Source organism: Heliconius melpomene, chromosome 19, assembly GCF_056956725.1.
Source record: "Heliconius melpomene rosina isolate 202511_hmr_F chromosome 19, ASM5695672v1, whole genome shotgun sequence".
NCBI lineage: Eukaryota > Metazoa > Arthropoda > Insecta > Lepidoptera > Nymphalidae > Heliconius > Heliconius melpomene.
Window position 1 is genome coordinate 5,414,870 of NC_140407.1, and position 22,025 is coordinate 5,436,894.

The 22,025-nt window shown below is 30.4% G+C and overlaps 1 protein-coding gene across 1 annotated transcript in view; it reads left to right on the forward strand.

Moving 5' to 3' along the window:
- Positions 1-8,871: 8,871 nt before the first annotated feature.
- Positions 8,872-22,025, forward strand: part of LOC146528475 (homeotic protein empty spiracles-like) — a 33,738-nt gene continuing 20,584 nt past the window's right edge. The window contains exon 1 of the mRNA XM_085203272.1: positions 8,872-9,414. Within this exon, the coding sequence (XP_085059398.1) occupies positions 8,964-9,414 (451 nt within the window). The 5' untranslated portion in view covers positions 8,872-8,963. The remainder of the gene's footprint in view (positions 9,415-22,025) is intronic.

Here is a 22,025-nt window from a genome sequence, read left to right on the forward strand (position 1 = left end):
TAGGTAATTAGTGAGCTAAAAATATGAAAAATTGATTAATATTACTTACATTAATAATTATTAAAATTAATGTGACAATTTTATATAATATTTTTTTAAAGCACAAGTTATACATTTTAATATACGTAGTTTAATGTCGGGAACGAAAGTGTCTTAATAGGTACAGTTCCCTCTGCCTACACTGCTATATGCGGGATACAGCGTGGAACTAAAAAAAGAATAATTAATAAATCACTAATTTTTAGGTATATATTATAGATTTTTACCTTTTGGTACATCACTACAAGCACCTACCTATAAACTAGAACAAAGCTTATCGGGCGTCTGAATAATAATTAGCCTTAATTAATATGAGATAGCACGAAAACTTATTGCTGGCCATTTACATAAATCTCGTGAATAGCTTAGATAAGGTTTACTTTTAAATCACTTGTGCCCATAAAGTACTAACTTTTGCTTTGTTTAAATAAAAAAAAACCAAGACATTTTGAGAAATCTTTGTATGATTTAAGTTTATATAATTTAAATAAAATTATTTTTTATAGCTAGAAGCTTGTGTGTAATAGGTTAGTGTTAAGACACTTCGTTCCCCACACACCAGCCAATTTTTTAGACATTAGGTACTATTGCTTTTTGAGTAGTGATGCTCAACGCCGCGGTTATGCTTGCGGCGCTCCGGTTCCCATTTTTAAGTTATTGCCTTTTAAATGGCAACGCAACGGTAACTCAACGCCGCGCTTCGTCTTGTTACCAAAGAGAGGAAATTAAAATATATCAATTTAAAGAATACCTACACATTTTTTTAAAAGCTTCACGCTTTTCCCGGTAGAGATATGAGTATTTTACTTAACTAAAAATTGAAGATATCGTGTTTGATTAAAAATAGATTAGATAGATCAAATTCCTTATTGCATATACTTTAAATAAAAAAAAATAACAATTAAAATTAAAAAAAAACAATAAAATTTTTGTAGGAATGTAACTGTAACATGCAAAGTCGACCTTATCACTATTAGTCATCTACAGGCAACCTTAGGCATAAATATAAAAAAATATAGAACCTTAGAGCGCTAAAAAGTTTATTAAGCATAATAGTAATAAATTATTACTAATAATATCTGAGAATAAATAAATATTGAATTATTATCGATATTGTTTTTCTTGGTATGTTTAAATAAAATGCAATTAAGGCCTACTTATTGGCATGCTATTATTAGAAAATTTAAAACAGAGTGATTTATCATTTTATTATTATTGAATGAAGTATAAAAATGATATAAATAGTGTTGTCTAGTGTTTATCGATCTTATAAATCCCGGTAGAGTGGTAGCGACCCCCCGCGACGCCCACACACCGCGTTGTTATTGTACCACGACACTTTTATGATTGATTCCGCTAGAGATTTTATTATATCGATGTCGATGTTGAATGTACTTGTGATGTACATTCTTAAGCTATTAATTTTTACTTATGTTTACGCCGTATCCTGTATATAGCAAGGAATCTAGTGTTAAGACACTCTCCAATTTGTAAGCAGTGCGTGTTGAGTGGTGGTACTCAAGGCGAACCTAATACTCGATCGTCATATCTATAGTCGATGGCTTCTATTTTTTTTTTGTTACGATAATTTTCAGTTTCATGTACGAGTACGTTTCCATCATGCATTAATAGTTTAGAAGTTTCATATTAAAGATAAAAACACATACAGATCAGATCGTCTTGAGGCATTTGGGCATTAGTCCTCTTATAGCAAGATTTTTTTTATTATTTATTTTTATAAGTGCGGCGTTACTTTCCAGCGAAAGGAGAGAACAGAATGTCTTGACATTAGGTTCTCTCTGCCTACCCTTTTATAAAGGAAATAAAGGGTGAACCTTAAAAAAAGGAATTAATATCGATTTCTTTTCCAACACTACCTGTCGTTAAGCAATGAAGCCCGCTACGACCCATTAATCGCTCGCACTTTTAGTAATTTATGTTTTGGACTTCATTACGCTGGTTACTCACAAATTAAGCAAAGTTCTATCGCAGTTACACATTCAACCACACTTGGAACGTTATCACAATAATATTCAGTCAGTTATTCGTTTTACACAACCCGCATTTAGTACAGCAACGTGCTACGTTTGTTATAATTAATGGAAGAGATAGAACTTTGTCGCACTCGGCTATAATTCATTTGACTATTAAATTAATTATAATTAGGGTTGGGTAAGTTGAATTTAATTGTGATTAGTAAAATGTTTGAAAATAGCGAGCGCTTTATGAGTTATGGAGCTTATTATTAAACTTTAACTATAGTTAGTTTAGACGATAGTATCAATATTATTTTACGTAATAAAAGTGAAGTGGTGTTGCATCAGACTGTACCTGAGCACGATGATTGTGGGTTCAAATTGCCAATCGGGAGAATGAATTGAATGAATTCATTTCTTTCCTCTGATAAGAAGACAAAATGCGACATTGTGTTCCATTTCTTCAAATTGTGCGATGCGTAGGGAACGGAGTGTCTTAACACTAGGTAACCTCTCTACCCTTCTACATAGATGATACAGCATTTAGCTGAAAAAAACATAGGTTCATAACTAATTAAGACTTTAACAATCTTTCTTTTGTTATTGCATATTCTAAAATTGTCAAAGATCTACCCTCCTACATGTTATATCAAAAATGCCGTCAAATTTTTCCTAATACATTTAAATCCTTTAAGTAGATGTTTTTAAATTATTTAAAAAGCTTTTGAACATCGAGCACCGTTAGTTTAAGAAAGGGTTAATTTTTAACCACTTTTTTTCTAAGCAAACTATAGAAAATGACATGGATATTTTCAACGGGATTCTTTTGTTTAACAATTTTAATTGTTAATGGGTTATACAAAAAATGGCTTTTTCTGTTAGATGGTGTTTTTGATTAAAATATACATACATAAGTATGTAAAAAATACACCTATTTTAAAAGTAATCGTCGCCCGCAATTTTTATTTGAGTGGACTTTATGATGAAGAACAGAGTGTCTTGGCACAGGGATTAAAATATTTTTTGTAAAATTCTCTTTTTTTCTTAAAAAAAGTAATTGAACAAATCAAAATCTTAACGGTGAAATAATCTATTTATAAATGTATAATTAAAAACTAAATGAAATAAGATAATACTAAGTAAATAATTGAAATCCTTTAAAACTGTTTGTCTATTGTTCACAGATTAAAAAAAGGCAAAGAGATTAATAAGACACAATTTTGTACAGATTAAAAACTTTTTAAGCTTTTAAGTTTGTTTTTCTATTTAGCGGTTCTTTAAAAAGGATATTATTTCCATATTTCTCATTTAATTGTTAATTTTAAGTTTGACACTATCGTAGTTATCTGTTAAAACGTGATGGCTGTTAGTTTAGGTAAATGCAAGTAAATATTTAGGCATAAGTATTTGTAATCAAATATTAGTGGTCGCTCCCAACTTTATATGTGTGGCCTTATTACGATATAAAATAGAAAATCAGGAGTTTTCCCGTCCCGGCAGGCATTTCGAGAAACTTTCTCATAATAGGTAGGTACTCTCCTACACTCTACCTCCTCCTACATATAGGTATTGTAAATTTCAACCTACTAATTTCAGTAGTTTCATCTGTTATTACAATTAAGACAATTAAGAAAGTTACAATTAACCCCAACATCTAAATGAAGCATTTTTGGCGCTAAGCGTTAAGGTACATTTTGTGGGTTGACTGGTTGACCACTCGGGGCATTTTTTTACCTATACGCTGTGTCCCGTATATATCAAGATACGAATAAAGATAAGATGAATAGAGCAACCTGGGAACCTATTGTTAAAACCTCGTTGTTATATACTAAGTAATATGTATAATAATTGACGTTCAGAAATATTATGTAAACTTTAATTGACATTAGTAACATTTTTGTATGTATTTGTACAGGTTATCCCATTGAAAACAAAGTTTCAAAATAAAGGTTATTTTATACGTCTGTCGATAGATGGCGTTAATAGTTACGAGGTTACATTAAGGTTATACAAAATATTTAAAATTATAGTAAATATATTTAGCGTACAACCTCCTTCGTGTCTTCTCCATACAACGTGATATTGGCGAAGTGATATGTGCTCAACTGGCACGCTCGGAACGCCAGATTTAAAGAACCAAACCAAATATATTTAGTATTTGTCAGGTTTTGGTGGGCAATAGTAAACAATAGTCGCCATTGACTTTCGCCGCGAAAAAAAAATATTTACGCTGCTGACAGAGGATGAAAAATTAAAATAAATTAATGTATTGTATTATACTTGTATTAATAATTTAATTGAAGTACTAATATAAACATAGTACAAAAAGTATTGTTAGTAATTCAATTGAAGTGTGGAACTTTACCAGCGGAGGCTTTGCCATAGCGCTACTGTTATCTACCGACGGGCGTTTTTTACCTTTTATTGTAGGTATTAAAAATAATTATGTTGATATAAGATAATTATTTATTTAGGTATATGAGACGTAATTATTGTACACCTAGGTATATTTTTTTCAAGACTGTATCATATTAAGACTTTATCTATGTCCAAACAAAAATATTTCGTAGGTAGGTACTTTCGTAGTTACAAATAATAGGTATCCAGGAGATCAATTCAGAAAATAATATTTTTTTAATTAGGTAGGTAGGTACATGAGAAATTTCCGAGTGGAATTCGAATCTACTACCATTGTGTTAATTTAAGCATTTGCAATGCTACGCAAAAATGTTATTTATATAAAGCAATGTTTTAAATGTATAATATAACAACATACAATATCGCTCCAATTTTCGACGCATTGAGTGGTAGTGCCTGCCAAAAAAGAGAAATGAAAATAAATAAAACATAATTATTATTCCCAGTGGAAATCGAACCCACAACCACCCACACCACAACATTTACAGTCAGACACCACGAAGATCCTATTTTGATAATATAAAACATAAATCATGATTAAATCAATAATTATTTAAATAACTGATAATTAAATGAATATATAACATTTAAATTATCTAATTATATATGTTCTATAAAATTAACGTTCCAAGATTTATATTTATATTAATAAGTATAATTACACTTAACTGAATCCGCCTTGGCTTGGGACAGTGTGAACGCGACGGTTAGGGGTTCGATCTCCATAGAGGGGAATACATTATTTTCATTTCCTCGCCACATTGATTATTGTGGAATTTGAAGAAAGCTGAGGACGGAGTGTCTTGACTCTCAGCTTACCCTGCTATGCGAGTATGAGGCTAGGTTGTACATATAATTACCTACTTATATAGTTAATACTAGCTTTAATTGAGTATACTTACGTAATAGTTAAATGTGTAAAGGTACTAAAATAAAAAAAATGTCGCATTATAAGAAGTAGGTGGATGTGGAGAAACTAAGTATAGGCTACTGTACTCTACTGTTTTTTTTTGGCGAGAAGAGGCAAGTGCTTATAAGCCTACACTTGTCATAACTTGGGACCCCAAGTCCCAGGCAAGGCTTCCTAGCACAGTTAATTCATGGAATGCTAAGAATTGTTTTCTTTTTTTTCTATAGGTTTTATCAAAAATAAAAAATATATTTTTCTTAAATTTAGGTTTTATCAGTTTATCAATTAAAACTAACGTTAAATATTATAAATATTGATTTCAACAAATAGTTTTGCTATGGAGGCGCTTTATCATTTAAATTAATTGCAATATTATTTAGCTTGTTAGTGTTTCTACAGTGATTTGTCATTGTTAGAAGATAAATGGTCTAGACTTTAACTAAGTCTAGATCTAATTGTTTAATACTCACTATCAAGTAGGCACCTATTGCTTAATAACAATTTATTTGTTCATATATATATATATATATATATAATTTATATTATTATTCTGTTTGTAAATCAATTTAAATATATTTTTTAGTTTTACGCTGTATCAAGCACATAGCAGGGTAGGCAGAGGGAGCCTGGGAACCTAGTGTTAGGACAGTCTGCTCCTATAAAGATGCTTCCGTTAGCCCCGTTCTGCCGAATTGTGATTAAAGGCATTATGGAATGGTAAAGGGTGGCATTGAGATGACTCAACTGAGCGTGAGCTTTGCCTCGTTACCAGAGCGAAGAAATGAAAATCCTCATTAAATATTTTATTGCCCCGAGTGGAAATCGAACTCACAACTGTCGTGTTTACAATGCTACGCTTGTGCCCCTGCGCTACAAAGGCCTCTTAAATATCAACTTAAGATGCAAAATATATATGTAGGTAGGCTGAGAATTATTTATAATAACCACATTTATTATTATTAATAACAGTTATTATTTTTTAAAAAATATTTTCATACTGATTTCTTAAGAAAGCTCTGGAAATTTTCACGAATACGTAAAAAAAAACATATTTTCTATTTCACGCCTTAAAGTCTACATAAGCAAAATGGCTGGCAGCGTCTAGTATATAATAAAATAAATAGACAGAAAAACAAATAAACAAATTGAATAAATAAATACATGTTGTGTATAAGAAATAATGGCGGCAATTATTTAAATGATAGCTTTTATTATTTATTCAAATTAATTGTATAATATCGTTGGTGCTTGTTAACGTTTGGTCGGTCATTTGTCAGTGTAGGTACCTATGCTACTTCGGTGCCTAGAATTAACGTTATGAGTAATGCATGCTTAGTAATATAATGTAACACTACAATATCTGGCTGTTTGTATGCTCGGGAAAGATAAAGAACGGCATTGTGTTCCGCCACTCAACACGCAATGACTCTCTCCTACCCAACTAGGTATATAAGGAATAGAGTTAAAAAAAGAGTAATCCAAACCTATATATAACTTATATATATAAAACTACAATATCAAGTTGTTTCCTGCTTTATCGAGACATAGCTCGGCGTTAGATTCCTTACGCTGTGCCGCGAAATCCATGCCGGAAAATGGAAATAAAAAGATATATAATAGTAGGTACTCTCCCCTGCTTTATACATCTTATAAAAATATTCTTAATATATCCTATAGATATATTTAATTTTATAGGGTAACAATATTTTTTATGCATTCGCGGAGGAAATTGTGGTTTTCAAGTGCTACACCTAAATGTACCTACCTAGGCTTTTAGCACTACTACTAGGGTAGGCAGAGGAAGCGTAGTGTTAAGACACATTGCTCTCCACTTTCCGCCAAATTCTGGAGGCATCGCGTGATGAATGGCGGAACTAAACGCTGCGCTGAATAATTTATGTTGCAGTTAAAAAATTGCAGTAGATTCATATTCTGCTTGATATAATTTTTATTGCAACAAAATTGCAACAGTAAAATGTAGAGTCGCTTTTAACTAAATAAACTTACCTATTATGAATATGTAAGTACGTTTTCTAAATTAATATTTAAATACGTTTAATAAATAAATAATACGTACGTTTTAATGTAGGTACTTAGGTCTTATAAATATCTGAAACAGTATAAACTAAACTAAACTATAATTGTATAAGTATCCTACAACTATAATTAAAAATGCATATTCTTAGGTGTTTTTAACCTGCAGTTACATGAATGTATTCCGAAACAATAATTATTACTTTGCTATTCAAATACTTTTTCTTTTATTTTAATATTCAAAATAAAACAAATCAACTTTTCTCCTTATACTCTCACATGATTATCCAAGCACAACCTTAATCTATGTATATAAAACCCTTTCATAGCTGAGTAACATACAGGCAAAGTAGAACCGGAAGTACGCGGCGTAGAACGCTAACATTTTCTTTGTAAGTTCCTTGGAGAACTAAGAAAGCATTTTACAAAATTTCTCATCGAAAAACATTGTATTTTACATTTTATAGTTAACGCAAAGGAAAATGTAGGCGGCCACAATGATAGAAATACAAATGTAATAAATACAAATACCTATACGGATCCTATTTATAGACTTATATTTTTTATATTTTTCAAATTATTATATTACTTATATTATTTCCGCTCAACTCTACCTATATAGGAATTAATGCCTATGTAGAGATATAAGGCCTGAGCGGGAATCCAACCCAAGAACTTCAGCGTAGCAGACAAAGATACTAACCACTATACCTACCTAAGTAAACATGTAGGTAGCATGTTTCATACAAAACGTATAATCGATAAAAAATTAAATGCCATATCAATATGCAACTTTGTAATTTTACAATCTTTTACAACGTTGTAAAACAAAAATCAATCACCATTGTTATTGCTGAACTTTTAATTAAAAAACATTAACTTATTTACCAAACACTGTTACTGTTAGTTTATAGACACGTGAAGCTATGTAGTGTTGTATTAACCTTCATATGAATAGTGATGTGACCGTGTAACATAATTAAATAAACGATTAAACACAAAACAAATTTGCAAACAAATCCGCGAAACCGATTATACATCACTCGGAAACTAAAAAACTTTATCTCGAGACATTAAGCTAATAAAGCATCCGAGTTAATTAAAGATCGCTCGACGCGACCGGCTTCGACGGACCAAAAAAGACCAGAGACTCGCTAACCTGCCCAATCGGCGGCTTAATTGATTCTAACCCGACCAAGTTGGAGAGTCCCTCCACCCGGTTGACACCCAACGTGTTTGAGGCGTTTCGCCATCTGGCTGGGTGAAAATCACGAGTGTCCGACAGAAACCGCCCAACGGGGAAGTTTCCGAATTCAAATTCCACCCCAATAATCGATCGACCAATCGCAGCCCAGCAAATTGTATAATGAACGCGCTTGTGTGAAGAAACACCTCCCATTGGCAGGCATCGACCAATGGGGCGCAAGGAGTCCATGTTCGACGTTTTTTCCGTTATCCAGGCGTAGAGCGTTAAGGCTCATTCGGCCGCGCGCCGCCGAGGCGTTCGTATATCGCGTCACGATGGATTGTGCTTGTGACATGTGCTATTGATTTTGTGTTTTGTGACGGAACCGTTGCGTGAAAGCATGATGCCTCTCGCACCGACCCCTGTGGTGGCGGTGCCATCTAAGCCGAAGATAGGATTTAGTATAGACAGTATAGTGGGTGGTTCTGAGAGACCTAAGCAGGCGTCGCCGCCGTTGGCCAGTCCAGGGTCGCCTTCTCCTGTGGCGTCCCCTCGTAGTCCTTCCCCAAGACCTTTGTTGCGACCGAGTGCTTTACCGGCGGTGTTTCCAACCCCTGAGTTGAAGAGGCTACCATATTTGGACGCTCAGAGTCACCACCACCAGTTTCTCGCTCATTTTCAAGGGGCAGCACTGGCAGCCGCGCTTGCACACCAGCAGCAAGGCTTCGGAGCTCCTCTACCTCCCCACCCGCCCCCTCATCCTGCTGCACCAGTACCGAGAGAATCGTACCAGCTCTACCCTTGGCTTATAAACAGACATGGAAGAATATTTCCACATCGATTTCCGGGAGGTAAGCTAATTTCTATAATAACATAAATCAAATATTTTTTTAAGCTATCGGTTTTATAGAAAGAGAAGTATTTTTTTCCGGTCGCCTTATATTAGGAGCTTTTACGTTGCCGTCGCTACCGTTCATTAATTGACATTTGTAAAAGCTCTTTCATATTTTTATTGCTATAGGGAAGCTTGGATAAATTCAATATATTTTTTATGTAAATACCTAGGGTATATGTTATAAATATGTCACGATTAAAATTTTTATCCTACCTAATTCAAAAATTACCAAATCAACAATTACAATAATGAGCATTTGGTGTGGCCTTGATGTTTAATCTATTTATTAGATTTTTTTTAATTGATGATAATTTTGAATCAACCTTACTTTTTAATATTTTTTTTGTGTTTTTTTCATAAAGCTTTAGAAAGCTTATGTTATACATTAGATAATTATACAAATAATTATGTGTGCTGTTATTATAATTATATCAATTCTATGTTTAATTTCTTAAATATGGTTGTTAAATTTTTTTATTATACCTACTTAGATACTATTTACAGAAATTCTAATGTACCTATACTTTTCCTCTTTTAATTTATGGTAGCGCGCCGGTACTTCTTAATAAAATCTTTGGGAGCTTTTTTAATATAATTAAATTTTACTAGAGTACCTTTTACATTTAAAATATTTCATTTAAATTATTACAACATAGTTATAGTATAAACTAGCGAACGGCTCGCGGCTTTGCCCGCTTCATCTACTTACATAATTACTTATATGAATTACTTTAATGCTCCAAAAAAATTATGATTTTAAAAACTAAAATTTGAGCCAATTCACGGTGATTAATAGTGCTATGACATAATAAGGTAATAAGGTAGATATTATAATGAATAACATTATCTATAATTATTTTTTCAATGAATGATGAAATAAAAAATTCTACATATATACTATCGATAAAAAATACATATCTAGAATAAAAAAAGTAATAAATAAGCTTAATTAAATGTACACATGTATAAGTTAGCATGAAATACGTAATCTGTGTAAGATATTCATGTAATATGAGCAGTAATTACCTACTTACACGATATTTTTAACCGTCATGTTTAATATTCGTTTTAATTTACTCGTAGGTATATACGAATTAAGAAATAAAAAATGAATGAATATGAATTAATATTTTGTGTATAATTGCTTTTTTATTCATTTCACATCATTTAACATAACTAGGCTTAATGATAATCGATCATGGGGTATAAGAGAAAAAAAATATTTGATCTTTTTTTTTGACAGTACCTATCTAACTTGATTTATAAAGATAAATTATTTATATTAATTTAAGCTTTTTTTATGTTCTTCGCACACAGTTAAGTCAACCGTTTTTTTCTCTTATTACAAGCCCCCACTTTTTCATCCAAAATCTATAATTAGACAGACACTCTGTTTCCTATTTCCCGTCGAATTTTTGAGACATTGCATGTTGAATTGACATTGCTTTGCCTCGCAAAGCGCGGCGTTGAGTTCCGCCACACCAGGTCGAAGAAATGAAAGGATTAATTATTTCATTTCCTCTATAAATAAAAATATTTCCTCGACTAATATTTAAACCTACATTCATCGCGTTTAGTCAGATCTGTGCTGCTCTATAATGGTGTTTTATGTAATAATTGCCTACCTCCCTTGTATTAAAAAAACCATTTATTATTAATTCATAGAAACTGTAGACAATAATTTGCTTCTTGCTCCATGTAGAGCTCCTTGTAGAATAATTTGCCTACAAAATACAAATAAAAAATAAATATTTAAACATTAACTATAATTTTCTCCACTTAACACGTTCTCCAACTTCCTCTGTGGTGAGTCCATTGGCTCATATGTCATCACGACATCCAAGCATTCCTCCTATTAGCATCCGGGGTGCTCACAATCATACTATAAGCACTAACTTAGAAATTAAATTAAATATAAAAAGAAATACTTTCCCGTCCGCCATCAGCATTTACCATATCGTTTGGAGTATTAAAAAATTGGTTATAAAATCACTTTAAGTCGTTATCACAAACATGTCACTTCTAACTAAATAATACATTGAATCACTAAAAAAGAGTAGCTTATCCTCTAACATAACGCTATTAAGATAACTTAAAAGAGTTCTTTTAAAAAAGTTTTTATCGAAAAAACATTTGTGATCGTTGTACAATGATAAAGAGGAGTTAAGATTGCGCGGGAAACGGGCGTTTTTTTTTTTAATTTTGACACGTAGCCTTTACAGTCTATGGATGTTGAATTATTATCCTAATATTTTTTTTAAGCTTGTCTAAACAGAGGGAACTTAGGAACCTAGTGTTAAGACACTTCGTTTCTATTGAAACGCTTTGCCTTGATACCAGCGCGAAGAAATTAAAAATATTAAATGATTAATTTCTCCGAGTGTTAATCGAAACCGTCACTTTCGCTGTCACACGCCTGTACCACTGCGCTACGACGGCCTCAATAATTATTACTATGTTAGTATTTTTATTTTAAAACGATGATGAATAAAAATGTTTATTGTTTTTCATTTTTAAATTGCAGATTAGCGTTATTGATATAATAATCATAATATAAAATTTTAGTTTGAAAGACTTAAAAGCCGTTGTTATGCAGTGGCAATGTTTTTAATTGTAAGATATATTTTTTAAAATTACGCCTACGATATTTTTCAACTTCTTTTCATGGATCTGATCAGATTAAGTAAGTATACATACTTAAAAAAAAGAAAAGTGGAAGACGGATAGAAGTATCACTGCGGAACTTAACACTGCGCTGTCTGACACAAAGCACGGTGCCAAGTGTGACAGATAAAGCGCGGCGTTAAATTCCGCTATTCAATGTCTTAAAACGAAGCTTATTAATAGTAGGTTCTCTCTGTCTATACATAAGTGCTAATGAGAATCAATTAAAAGTTTCACCATAACGGCGTTAACTTAGAATTTCTAAACCTAAAATATAGAAATAATTGATATGATATAAATCAGAAAAATAGAACGCAACAAAAATGTTTATTTACGATATATCAAATAGTTATCTCTTAATTTTAACTCATTAATAAGCTAAGTTTAACTACTGTTAATTGGTACAAGTGATTTTACTTGAGGCGCTATCGAGCTTACGATATGTAAAGTAGATAAACGTTTCTAGTTTGAAAAACTTGTTCATTTTGTTTTTTTTACATATTTTATATACATTTGAGAGGTAGATAAAATGAATAGATATATGAACTACGTCCCTTAAAATCCTTCTAATTTTATATATGGTGGCGGAACTGAACGCCGCAGTATCTCGAACTAGATTAAAAAATTCTAGAACCCTTCTATTAGGGTTTGAAAGTGGTACTATCGATGTTAAGTCGAGCTTATGCCACTATACCACGGTAGCCACTAATTTGATCGCTAACGTACGTCGAGCTCGTTAATTTAAGGCTACAGAAAGTTATTTAGTACACACCTTTGATGTAAATATGATGTATTATGTATGAAAGGTGTTTTTCTATTGAGCTTTGCGTCGGTATTAATTTTGTACTGTAATATTTTTAATTGAGGTGGACTAAAAAAAGTCTATATAAGTAATAACTTTATCCGTAACCTTAAAATATAGATAACTTCTTATTTATTGATATTATAGGGTATACAAAGTAAATATAACGTTTAACTCTTCAGCTATATAATATTAGTATAGTTATATATATCTCGCTGATGGAGCAATTATGCAGCATTAGTTATGTACGTATCGGCAAATGAAAAGTTGTCCCTAGAAAGCTTTAATTAGATACCGGTCGTTGTGTATGTTTTTTGCTAGAGAACTAGTATATTTATATTTAATACGAAATTAATTAGTATTTGTTTTTAATATTTATTATACAAGTAGTATTAAAAATATCATAATTATTTATTTTAAAATGTTGTGGTATCTAATTAAATTTTATAATATTAATTATATTTTCATAAGATATTAGTCTCAGATTACGGATAGTAATGATTTGTCTAAACCGGCGCAGTAGGTACCTCGGGTATGAACACATAACCCAACACTTTCGAGCTTTTGTTCTTATTTATTTATATAATTAATATGTGGGGATATAAACTTATCTATATCTGCTAAGAAAATTACTTACATTATATTTATTCATACATAGTTAGCGAACAATACTAGTTCTAACTAATTATACCGTAAAACGTCAAGGAAAAATAATAGTGGACTAAGCATAAATTCCATTTCTATAACTATTTATAAATAGCGCTACACCAGTTTTTATAAAATAATTCCAAGTTACTGTAATGGCTGTACAAATACAATCAATGATCATTAGTTATTTTTTTATCTGTCCACACTTGACAGTAAAAAAAATATGGCGCTCGAATAATCTTTTATCAATATTTGTTGTGGGCAATTTGAATAATTACTTATGAAATAAAATTAGATGCTGACAACCGTTTAAATTGTATTAATGGAATGAAAAAGTTCAATTAGTGAGAAAATTATATCTTATCTTGTTTTTAGGCTAAAATTGATATTTCTGATTTTTTTTCTAATAATTTTAGTTCCTAACAGATAAAAATATCAATACAGAATGTAGGTTAGTAATAGTAGGTATTATGATCGTAGAGTATAGATTATATATTAATAATTATTATCATTTATATGTAAATTGATGTTAGATAGTAATTAAACTATTAGATAAATGTTTTTATAATATTTCTCTGTTTTTTTTTCCCTAGTGCCTTTACAATTATAAATTCACTTTTATTTATAAATTATTCAAAATTAATAGTAGGTACCTAATATTAATGTAAAAATTCTTTCTGCCTATATTAGCGTAAAGCTAAAAGTATAATAATTTTATAGTTGTAAACTCAAAAAATCGAAAATATTCATATAAGGCCACTGGAGTGAAAATTTGTGAAGAATAAAAAATCCGTCAATACAAAAGCAAAATTACTTACAGTTATAATGCCCATATATGTCGCCCTTTGCATGGTGAGAAGAGAGATATCCTTAGGTATATTAATTAAATAAAGTTGGGTAAAGAAAATTTATCTTATACCGTTAATGCTGCATTAGAATGGATTACTACTACATTACTATTGTTATGGAATAAAATTGTACAAAAAACCAAGAAAGCTAACACAAAAAAAGCAAACATTGATATAGGCAAATAATAATAATAATAATATTAAATATATAAGTACAATCTGTAAAATGTAGAAAAAAAAAACAGATAATATATGCGCATATTGACAAAATACATTTTTTTAATAAAACTTACACACAAGCACTGTTAGTAAAATGTCTAATTAAAAAGTTATTTTGTTTCATTATCTGCGTTCGTGACCTGTCAGTCGCATTTCATAATTACTCCTCTAAGATAACCTCATACATTGTAACAATCGCTTCATTAGTTGTAATTATACTGTAGATATCTTAATTATACATGATAATAAGTTATTATTAATAAATAATATTTTATTGCATTATGAAATCAATGCGTTAGGTACAAGTGAACCGAAATCCGGTGAAATATTCTCTATCTTTGTTTTTCTTTTACTTTTTTATTAATAAATGTAATAGAAATATTTCGTTGAGTATATTTGAAACAGTTTATAGATATTTAATTGAAAATTAATTTCTTTTTAGTTAGATATCTATTATACCTACATATAAATATGATTATTTTATTAATAATTTTATAAAAGCTATTTTATTACAATGGTACATATTATGTGTGTGATATATGGCGAAAGTTCATGTTTCGAGCCCCACTTAAACTATATACGTTTGTAATTTCTTGATCTGGCTTTGAAATTGATAGAATGTGGAGAACTTAGTGACTTCCCCCCTACTCTCAACAACAGACATGAAGCCGCTTAAGCTCAGCCGTCGGTTATTAAATCTTTTCACTTACTAACTACCTTAGGTATATTAATATTCCAGATGACGATTAAAAAAAACATGAACGCGTTTTCTAATGAATACCTATATGAAATCTTTTAACCCTATTATGTAAAACATTTAAACTATAACATAATAAGCCAATTAAAAATGAAATGAACACCCGCTTTATTCAATTAACAAATAAGATTTACAATCAGCCATAACTAAATTTCAACGTCTCAATTTTAGTGTTTACAGCATCAAATTACTAAACCTCTACTCACTAACTAATAGTCGAACAAACAACTCAACTGTTTCCCACTAAACGAAACTACCAACCATAATTAATCATAAATACACTGATCTCATTCCAAAATGGCCGTTCGAACATAAATAGTTTAAATTAGACGGTTATTCTTGCCCACTCAACAAAGTTTCAAATAACATCCAATTATACACTATTCAGTTAAAAATATTAACAATCGCTGACATTAATAAAAAATGCGTAACGAAATGTTTGACCCGGCTACCTGCGCTACGGCTACGGCTAGTGATGTACTCGTAATGGGTACGATTATAAAGTTATATTCGCATTGTCCCCATTTAGGTACGTAATTAGTATCGATAAAACCGTAAAAGATTATGATTACTCGCACATTTGAAATGGTGTCCTTTTTGGATGTCGTAATTATACTTAACAGTTGATGAAGAAATATCTAATGACTGTGATTGTAGTTACAAAGATGCCAATGTTAATCTGTTACATGTACATACGTAATTTGTTTTATAGCTATGTAGTTTTAGCTTTGTGACTCTATAAAGCTTTTTTTTCAATAGAATAAAATGTAAAAAATTAAAATTAATTAATTAATTTTAAAAAATTAAAATTAATTAATTAATTTCAAAAAATTAAAATTAATTAATTAATTATAATTTTTCTTATATTCAAAAAATGTTATCATCAATTCTAATATTTTTAAAACCAAACAGAATTACAATAAAAAAGATTTTATCTTTAAACTTAGTGCACTATAAAGCAAAAGAGATTATAAATATCGACCCAATGCTACCAACACTACAATACAATACGTATAATCAAATTTGAAACAACAATGGCGCTGGTTGATAATTGCGGGCGTTCGCTCCAAAGTGGCTTTTGTCAAACCTCCTTTTTATATTACGAGACAATTTTGACACGTTAAGCCATTTTGATTAAAGCGTTTCAGTTCATAAAAATAATATTGCGCCGGTTTTTATTTGTCGAGAATATTTTTATTGGGTGTGCTGTTTTTTTTGTTGATACAGATAATAGATAGGTCGAGGGGTGGACGCAGTAGCAACGGGGGTTGCAATGTATTACTCGTTTCATCTCATGCGTGTTCATTTCATATAAAATTATAAGATTATGTTACGCAAAAAATATTTTTAAGCTGTGAGGGGTGACACCTATTTATTAATTTTAATTGTATCCTTTTTTGATTCCCCTGTGTAATAATTTAAAATATATTATTATTAGTTATTGTATAATAAAACAATAGTTATTTGTCTTTTAACTATTGATTTTATGACCGTCTGTCTATTTGTTAAGGTACAAGCTGTAGATAATTGATTTAAGATATTCAATTCGCAGAAAGAATGTAAGACTTTCTGCAAACTAAAAAACTATTTAAATTCCATTCGAATGAATATAAAAGTTGTTTTGATTTATTACATCTATATATTATACCTAATCTATATAATTGCTGTTAATTAAGATTAATTATTAAGAATATGTGGTGATTTGCTTACAATATTTTTATGTCAGAAAAAAATCATGTTACAAGCTAATGTACTTAGTCAATCATATTTTTAAATTGCTGCTAACGAGCAAAGGAATTTCGAATTATATCTATTGGGTTAAAAGAGATTTAGTGACACAACACTTGGCTCTACTTCTTCTACTTACGTCTTAGTTCCTAGAACTTTCTTTTTACTTTTAATTTTTTTAAACGTTATGGTTTCGATTTCCACTCGGGGAAATAAGCAATTTAAATTTCCTCTCTCTGGTAACAATATAAATCGTCGCTGTGAGTTCCCCCACTCTACACAATTTATTTGGAAAATAATGAGGAAAGTGGGAGACGGAGTGACTTAATATTTTGTACCTTTTGTCAACTCTGGTAGGGATGAACTCTGGTATGCGAGATACTGCGGGAAACTAAAAAACAAAGGTTTAGTAAAGAAAAATAATTTAAATACCTTTCCTTAGGTAGCAAAATATTTATACAAACTGTTTTATCTCATTCATCTATAGTAACAAGTTTACACCTTTCTCGAAATTGTATACAATTAAAACGTACAAAGTTGAAGTACATAAGATAAGAAATATAAACGTCAATGAAGTTATCAGCGTCGTAAAACAATAGTTTTATGTACTCGTAGCTGACACTAGGTCAGTGATAAGTATGGTGAAATATATATTGTACGTATATTTTTATAAATAGTAAATCTAAATTAATATTATAAAATTGGAGAGTTTGTTTGGTAGAACATACTAATCTCAGGAACTGTTATGTGTTAAATAGTTAATTTAACAATGGTAGCTTAGTTATGTAAAATTGTTTCAAAATGTTGGAGTTAATTAAACTTTATTTGCGACTTATTTGAAATTTCTTAGAATATGTCATGTATCGGCCACGCGGGCAAAAACACGGATAAAAAAGAATTCGGCGGAAAATGGAAAACTGAAGTGTATTAACACTAGGTTCCCAGGCGCCCTCTGTTTACAATACATTATGTGGAATACAGCGTAAAGCTAAAAAAAAATTGTTAGTACGTTCAGTTGTCCAAAGAACATCAATTCGAATCCCATTTTAGTATTTTAGTCGATATACCGACGGCTAATTTAATTTTGTACAACATTTAAAGCCTCTGGTTTTTCTTTAGATTGTAAATGTTTTTAGTTACAAATCGATAATTTATAATGTTTTTTTACCGTAATTTTTTTATACTTAATGATTATGCTTAGCGAAAGTGAAGAGTCTGATAATATGTCATTATTATCTACAGCCATAAGAAAAGCTTTATGAATAAAACTCAAGAAAATTGTAATTTCAATTAAAAATTCTCCCTACTGCAATTTGTCTAATTAGATGAGCAAAATCTTTATCGGTATATCTAATAAATAAATACATTTCTTTGATTAGAATGTAAATTTTTTAAACTTTGATAGTTTTTAAAAAGTTTTTTAGTTTCTCCCTGTATCCTACACATATCAGGGTAGGTAGAGGGAACAAGGTAACCTAGTGTTACATTTCCAATAAGACATTCCACCGAATTTTGGAGGAATTACTTGTTGAGTTGACTCCTACCACCAGGCACTCAAAATCGTGCTTTGCCTTGTTAACAAAATGGAAATATTATAAATATTCCTCGAGTGGGAATCGAACCTATCGCACCCTTGTCGTGGGTCGTGGGGGCCCACGACTGGCCTGACTTTACTAGCCTAACATTATTTATTTTCTTAAATATTAAAATATTTTTTTCCATACCTAAAGACTGTAATATAACATATCTATATATATATACAATGTGCATACATACATTTACTACACCTGACAATTATTACAGCGAGTAACTCAAGTGGACTAAAAGAAAAACAACATTAAAAGAAAAAAACATGCAGTCTACACGCGAAACACTCGTTAAAGTCCGTCACAAGTCATACGGAACCAGAAATGTCTACATTGTTTATTATAAAACTAATGTAATCATTGTAATAACCCTTAAATATATAGTAGAATTTATATTTTCATTCTAAATGTTTCAAGCGAAAAAAAAACAAAGGTCCAGGTTTCGAGACATTGTGCGTTAAGGAGCAGTGCTCAACCCCGCTTTATTTTGTAAGGATGCGATAATATTTCATTTTCCGAAGTGGAAATTGAGCCCACAACTGTCGCGTTGAAAGGCAGACGGGGTCCAGCGGCGACGGCGTCTTATTTCGAGCATAACTTGAAATTTATTATTTCGTTCGGCGTTAAAATCCGAGAAGAGGAAGAAAATCTTGAAACAAACCTATCTGAATGACAGAATTTCATACAAAACACGTACATTTTATAAAGACTTACGATAAGAGACGATAAAAATATCCATTCACCCATTAACTTTAATAAAACGTACCTGTCAAAGAAATACAATATTTATTATCTATATTATCTAATATAAGTACATAGTAAAAATGTTTCCGTAAGCCTTCACAAATGATTGTATTAATATTAATATATAGAAATATTTTTCATTGTTAAGAAATGGCGACATACCAATGTTATTAGACAATATAGAGTCGCGTCATTATGTTCAAGATAAATTAAAAATTAATTAGGTACTTATCTATTATCTGTAGCTATTCTTTGAGGTTTTTTATCTGCGTTTTATTCAACTAAATGGCCAAAATATTTGCGTAATATATAAAAAAATATATTAAGATTTGAATTCAAATACCTCAAATATATTTATTACAACTGGCTTCAATAATTTAATTTATTTCTTTAAGCATTATAATATTTCTCTTCTGTACCTAAAGGCTGTATAATGAAATACTTTGTGTCTTCGTTTAAAACAACATTACGTTTGACAAGTGAAAATTACATTGTCAAAGTTTTTGAGTTATAGTTTGTATGTCTTTTTATGTTAACGTATTTTCCATGAGTATTTCTTATTTTATTATAATTTGTATTATCGTCGACTCTATCTTATAACATTATATATTTAAATGATGTTTTAATAAACTTGATACATATTTAATTTTATTTCTTTTGCCCATATATAGACGCCTTTAACGTTTTAACGAATTTAGTATAAATTTACTATAAATTTCACTGTAATGAACAAACATACGAATAAAATATATTTATTTATATAGTAGTTTTTCACTTTCCATATAGAGGAATAGCGACATAATTACATATAGACTTATATAGATTTAATACTATACTACCTAATACTTTTTATAACAAAATTATTATAATTATTACAGATATTAATTTTTGGAATTAAACGCTGTTGATGTTCAGTCGGAAAGCTAATGATTTTAATGCATTTGTGGGACTGACACTACTGACATTTTTATGTTACATGACGATTTAAAAGTGCCTGTAGTGGTCTAATTGAATAAAGAATATTTTGACTTAAGTTCACTGCATAGAAATTTTATGTATGAAAACTAGGCATTTTATTTGAGAGCTTTAATACGAGTTTTATATTATAGAATGCGATAACATTTTAATATCTAGTAAAAGCTTAGGTTATATAAAGTAGTGCTTTATATATTTAACAATATTACCTACTAAAATAATAGTATGTAAATGGGAAATGTATAAATTATTATAAAGTCGTAGTAAAGCAGCAAAATTTTTGATTGTAAAAGCGTCTATAATTTGCTTTCATTTTCATGCTTTGGGAATAACACTCTATCCAACGCACACTGTTTCGAAAATAGGGCGGTGCGTGGGGAACGAAGTGTCTTAACACCAGGTTCTGTCTGTTTCCTCTATATATATAAATTAAGGATTATATTTTTGCTATTAAAACTAACAACATACACATATTATTCGTTATTAGTGGTTCTCTTCAAACGTGGGTGGCGCGCGGTGGCCTTGTAACGACGTCCGACATTTGCTCATTATAATTGCACTGACCGTTGATACTAATTACAGGTCGTTTGAAAGTCGGAGAACGTCTAAATGTTATTTGTATACACTTTTTAAAACTTAAATGCGTTCATTACGCCAACATTTGCATAACGTTTAATGTCAGAAATGTTTGCAAAAAGCTTAAATATTTGTATTTAAAACTTATGTGTACCTATACTCGTATAGATAAAATAAATGATTTTAATCGATATAATATCGATTTTGTTTACAAGATTTAAATTAATTGCAAACGCTACTTAATTTATCACTTGCACCTGATTTAATAGTTTTGCGGTAACTTGGACTTATTGGAAATAAGGTAATTGGTAATATTTATGTAAGCAATTTAAATATTTCAAGTTGATTTCACTTTTTGCTTATACATATAGAGCATTTGAGGAAGTTTATTATATGTATTAACATTTATCATAGACATCGAAATAAATAAAACATTACTTACTAGTTCTTATTAAAGGTTACTTTTTTTCTTAGTAGGTAGTACCTACGGTACGCTACATTCGTAAGTTCGATATGAAAATTTAAAAAATAACATATTATATATTCTTGTGCTATCGACCTTCTAGTCTAGATACATTTATATTAATCTATATCTATACTAATAAGGCTCAAGCATTTGTTTAGTTTAACACGCTTAGTTCAAGAATTATTGGTTCTATCTGAAGAATATTTTTGTGATAGCTCATTTATTGAATAAGGCCTAATTATATTATAGTAATCGAATCGTTAGCTACATTCACTTCACTTCACTTCACTTAGAATGTGTCATATCTCATACAAAACTTTTAGTTACATCCATTTGACCACGGCATTTAAAAACTAATTCAATATATCTCTTAAAACATAGCAAACATACATACAAATTAGACTCTACAATTAAGCAACATTATAATACACTGTTCTTTCTCATCAACGTTAACGTCAACAAGAGCGTACAATTTATAAAATACAGCAATTATTTCTTTCCTTACTTCATAATTCTTAGTAAAATGTATGTGCAAGTGGTTGATAGATTAACCG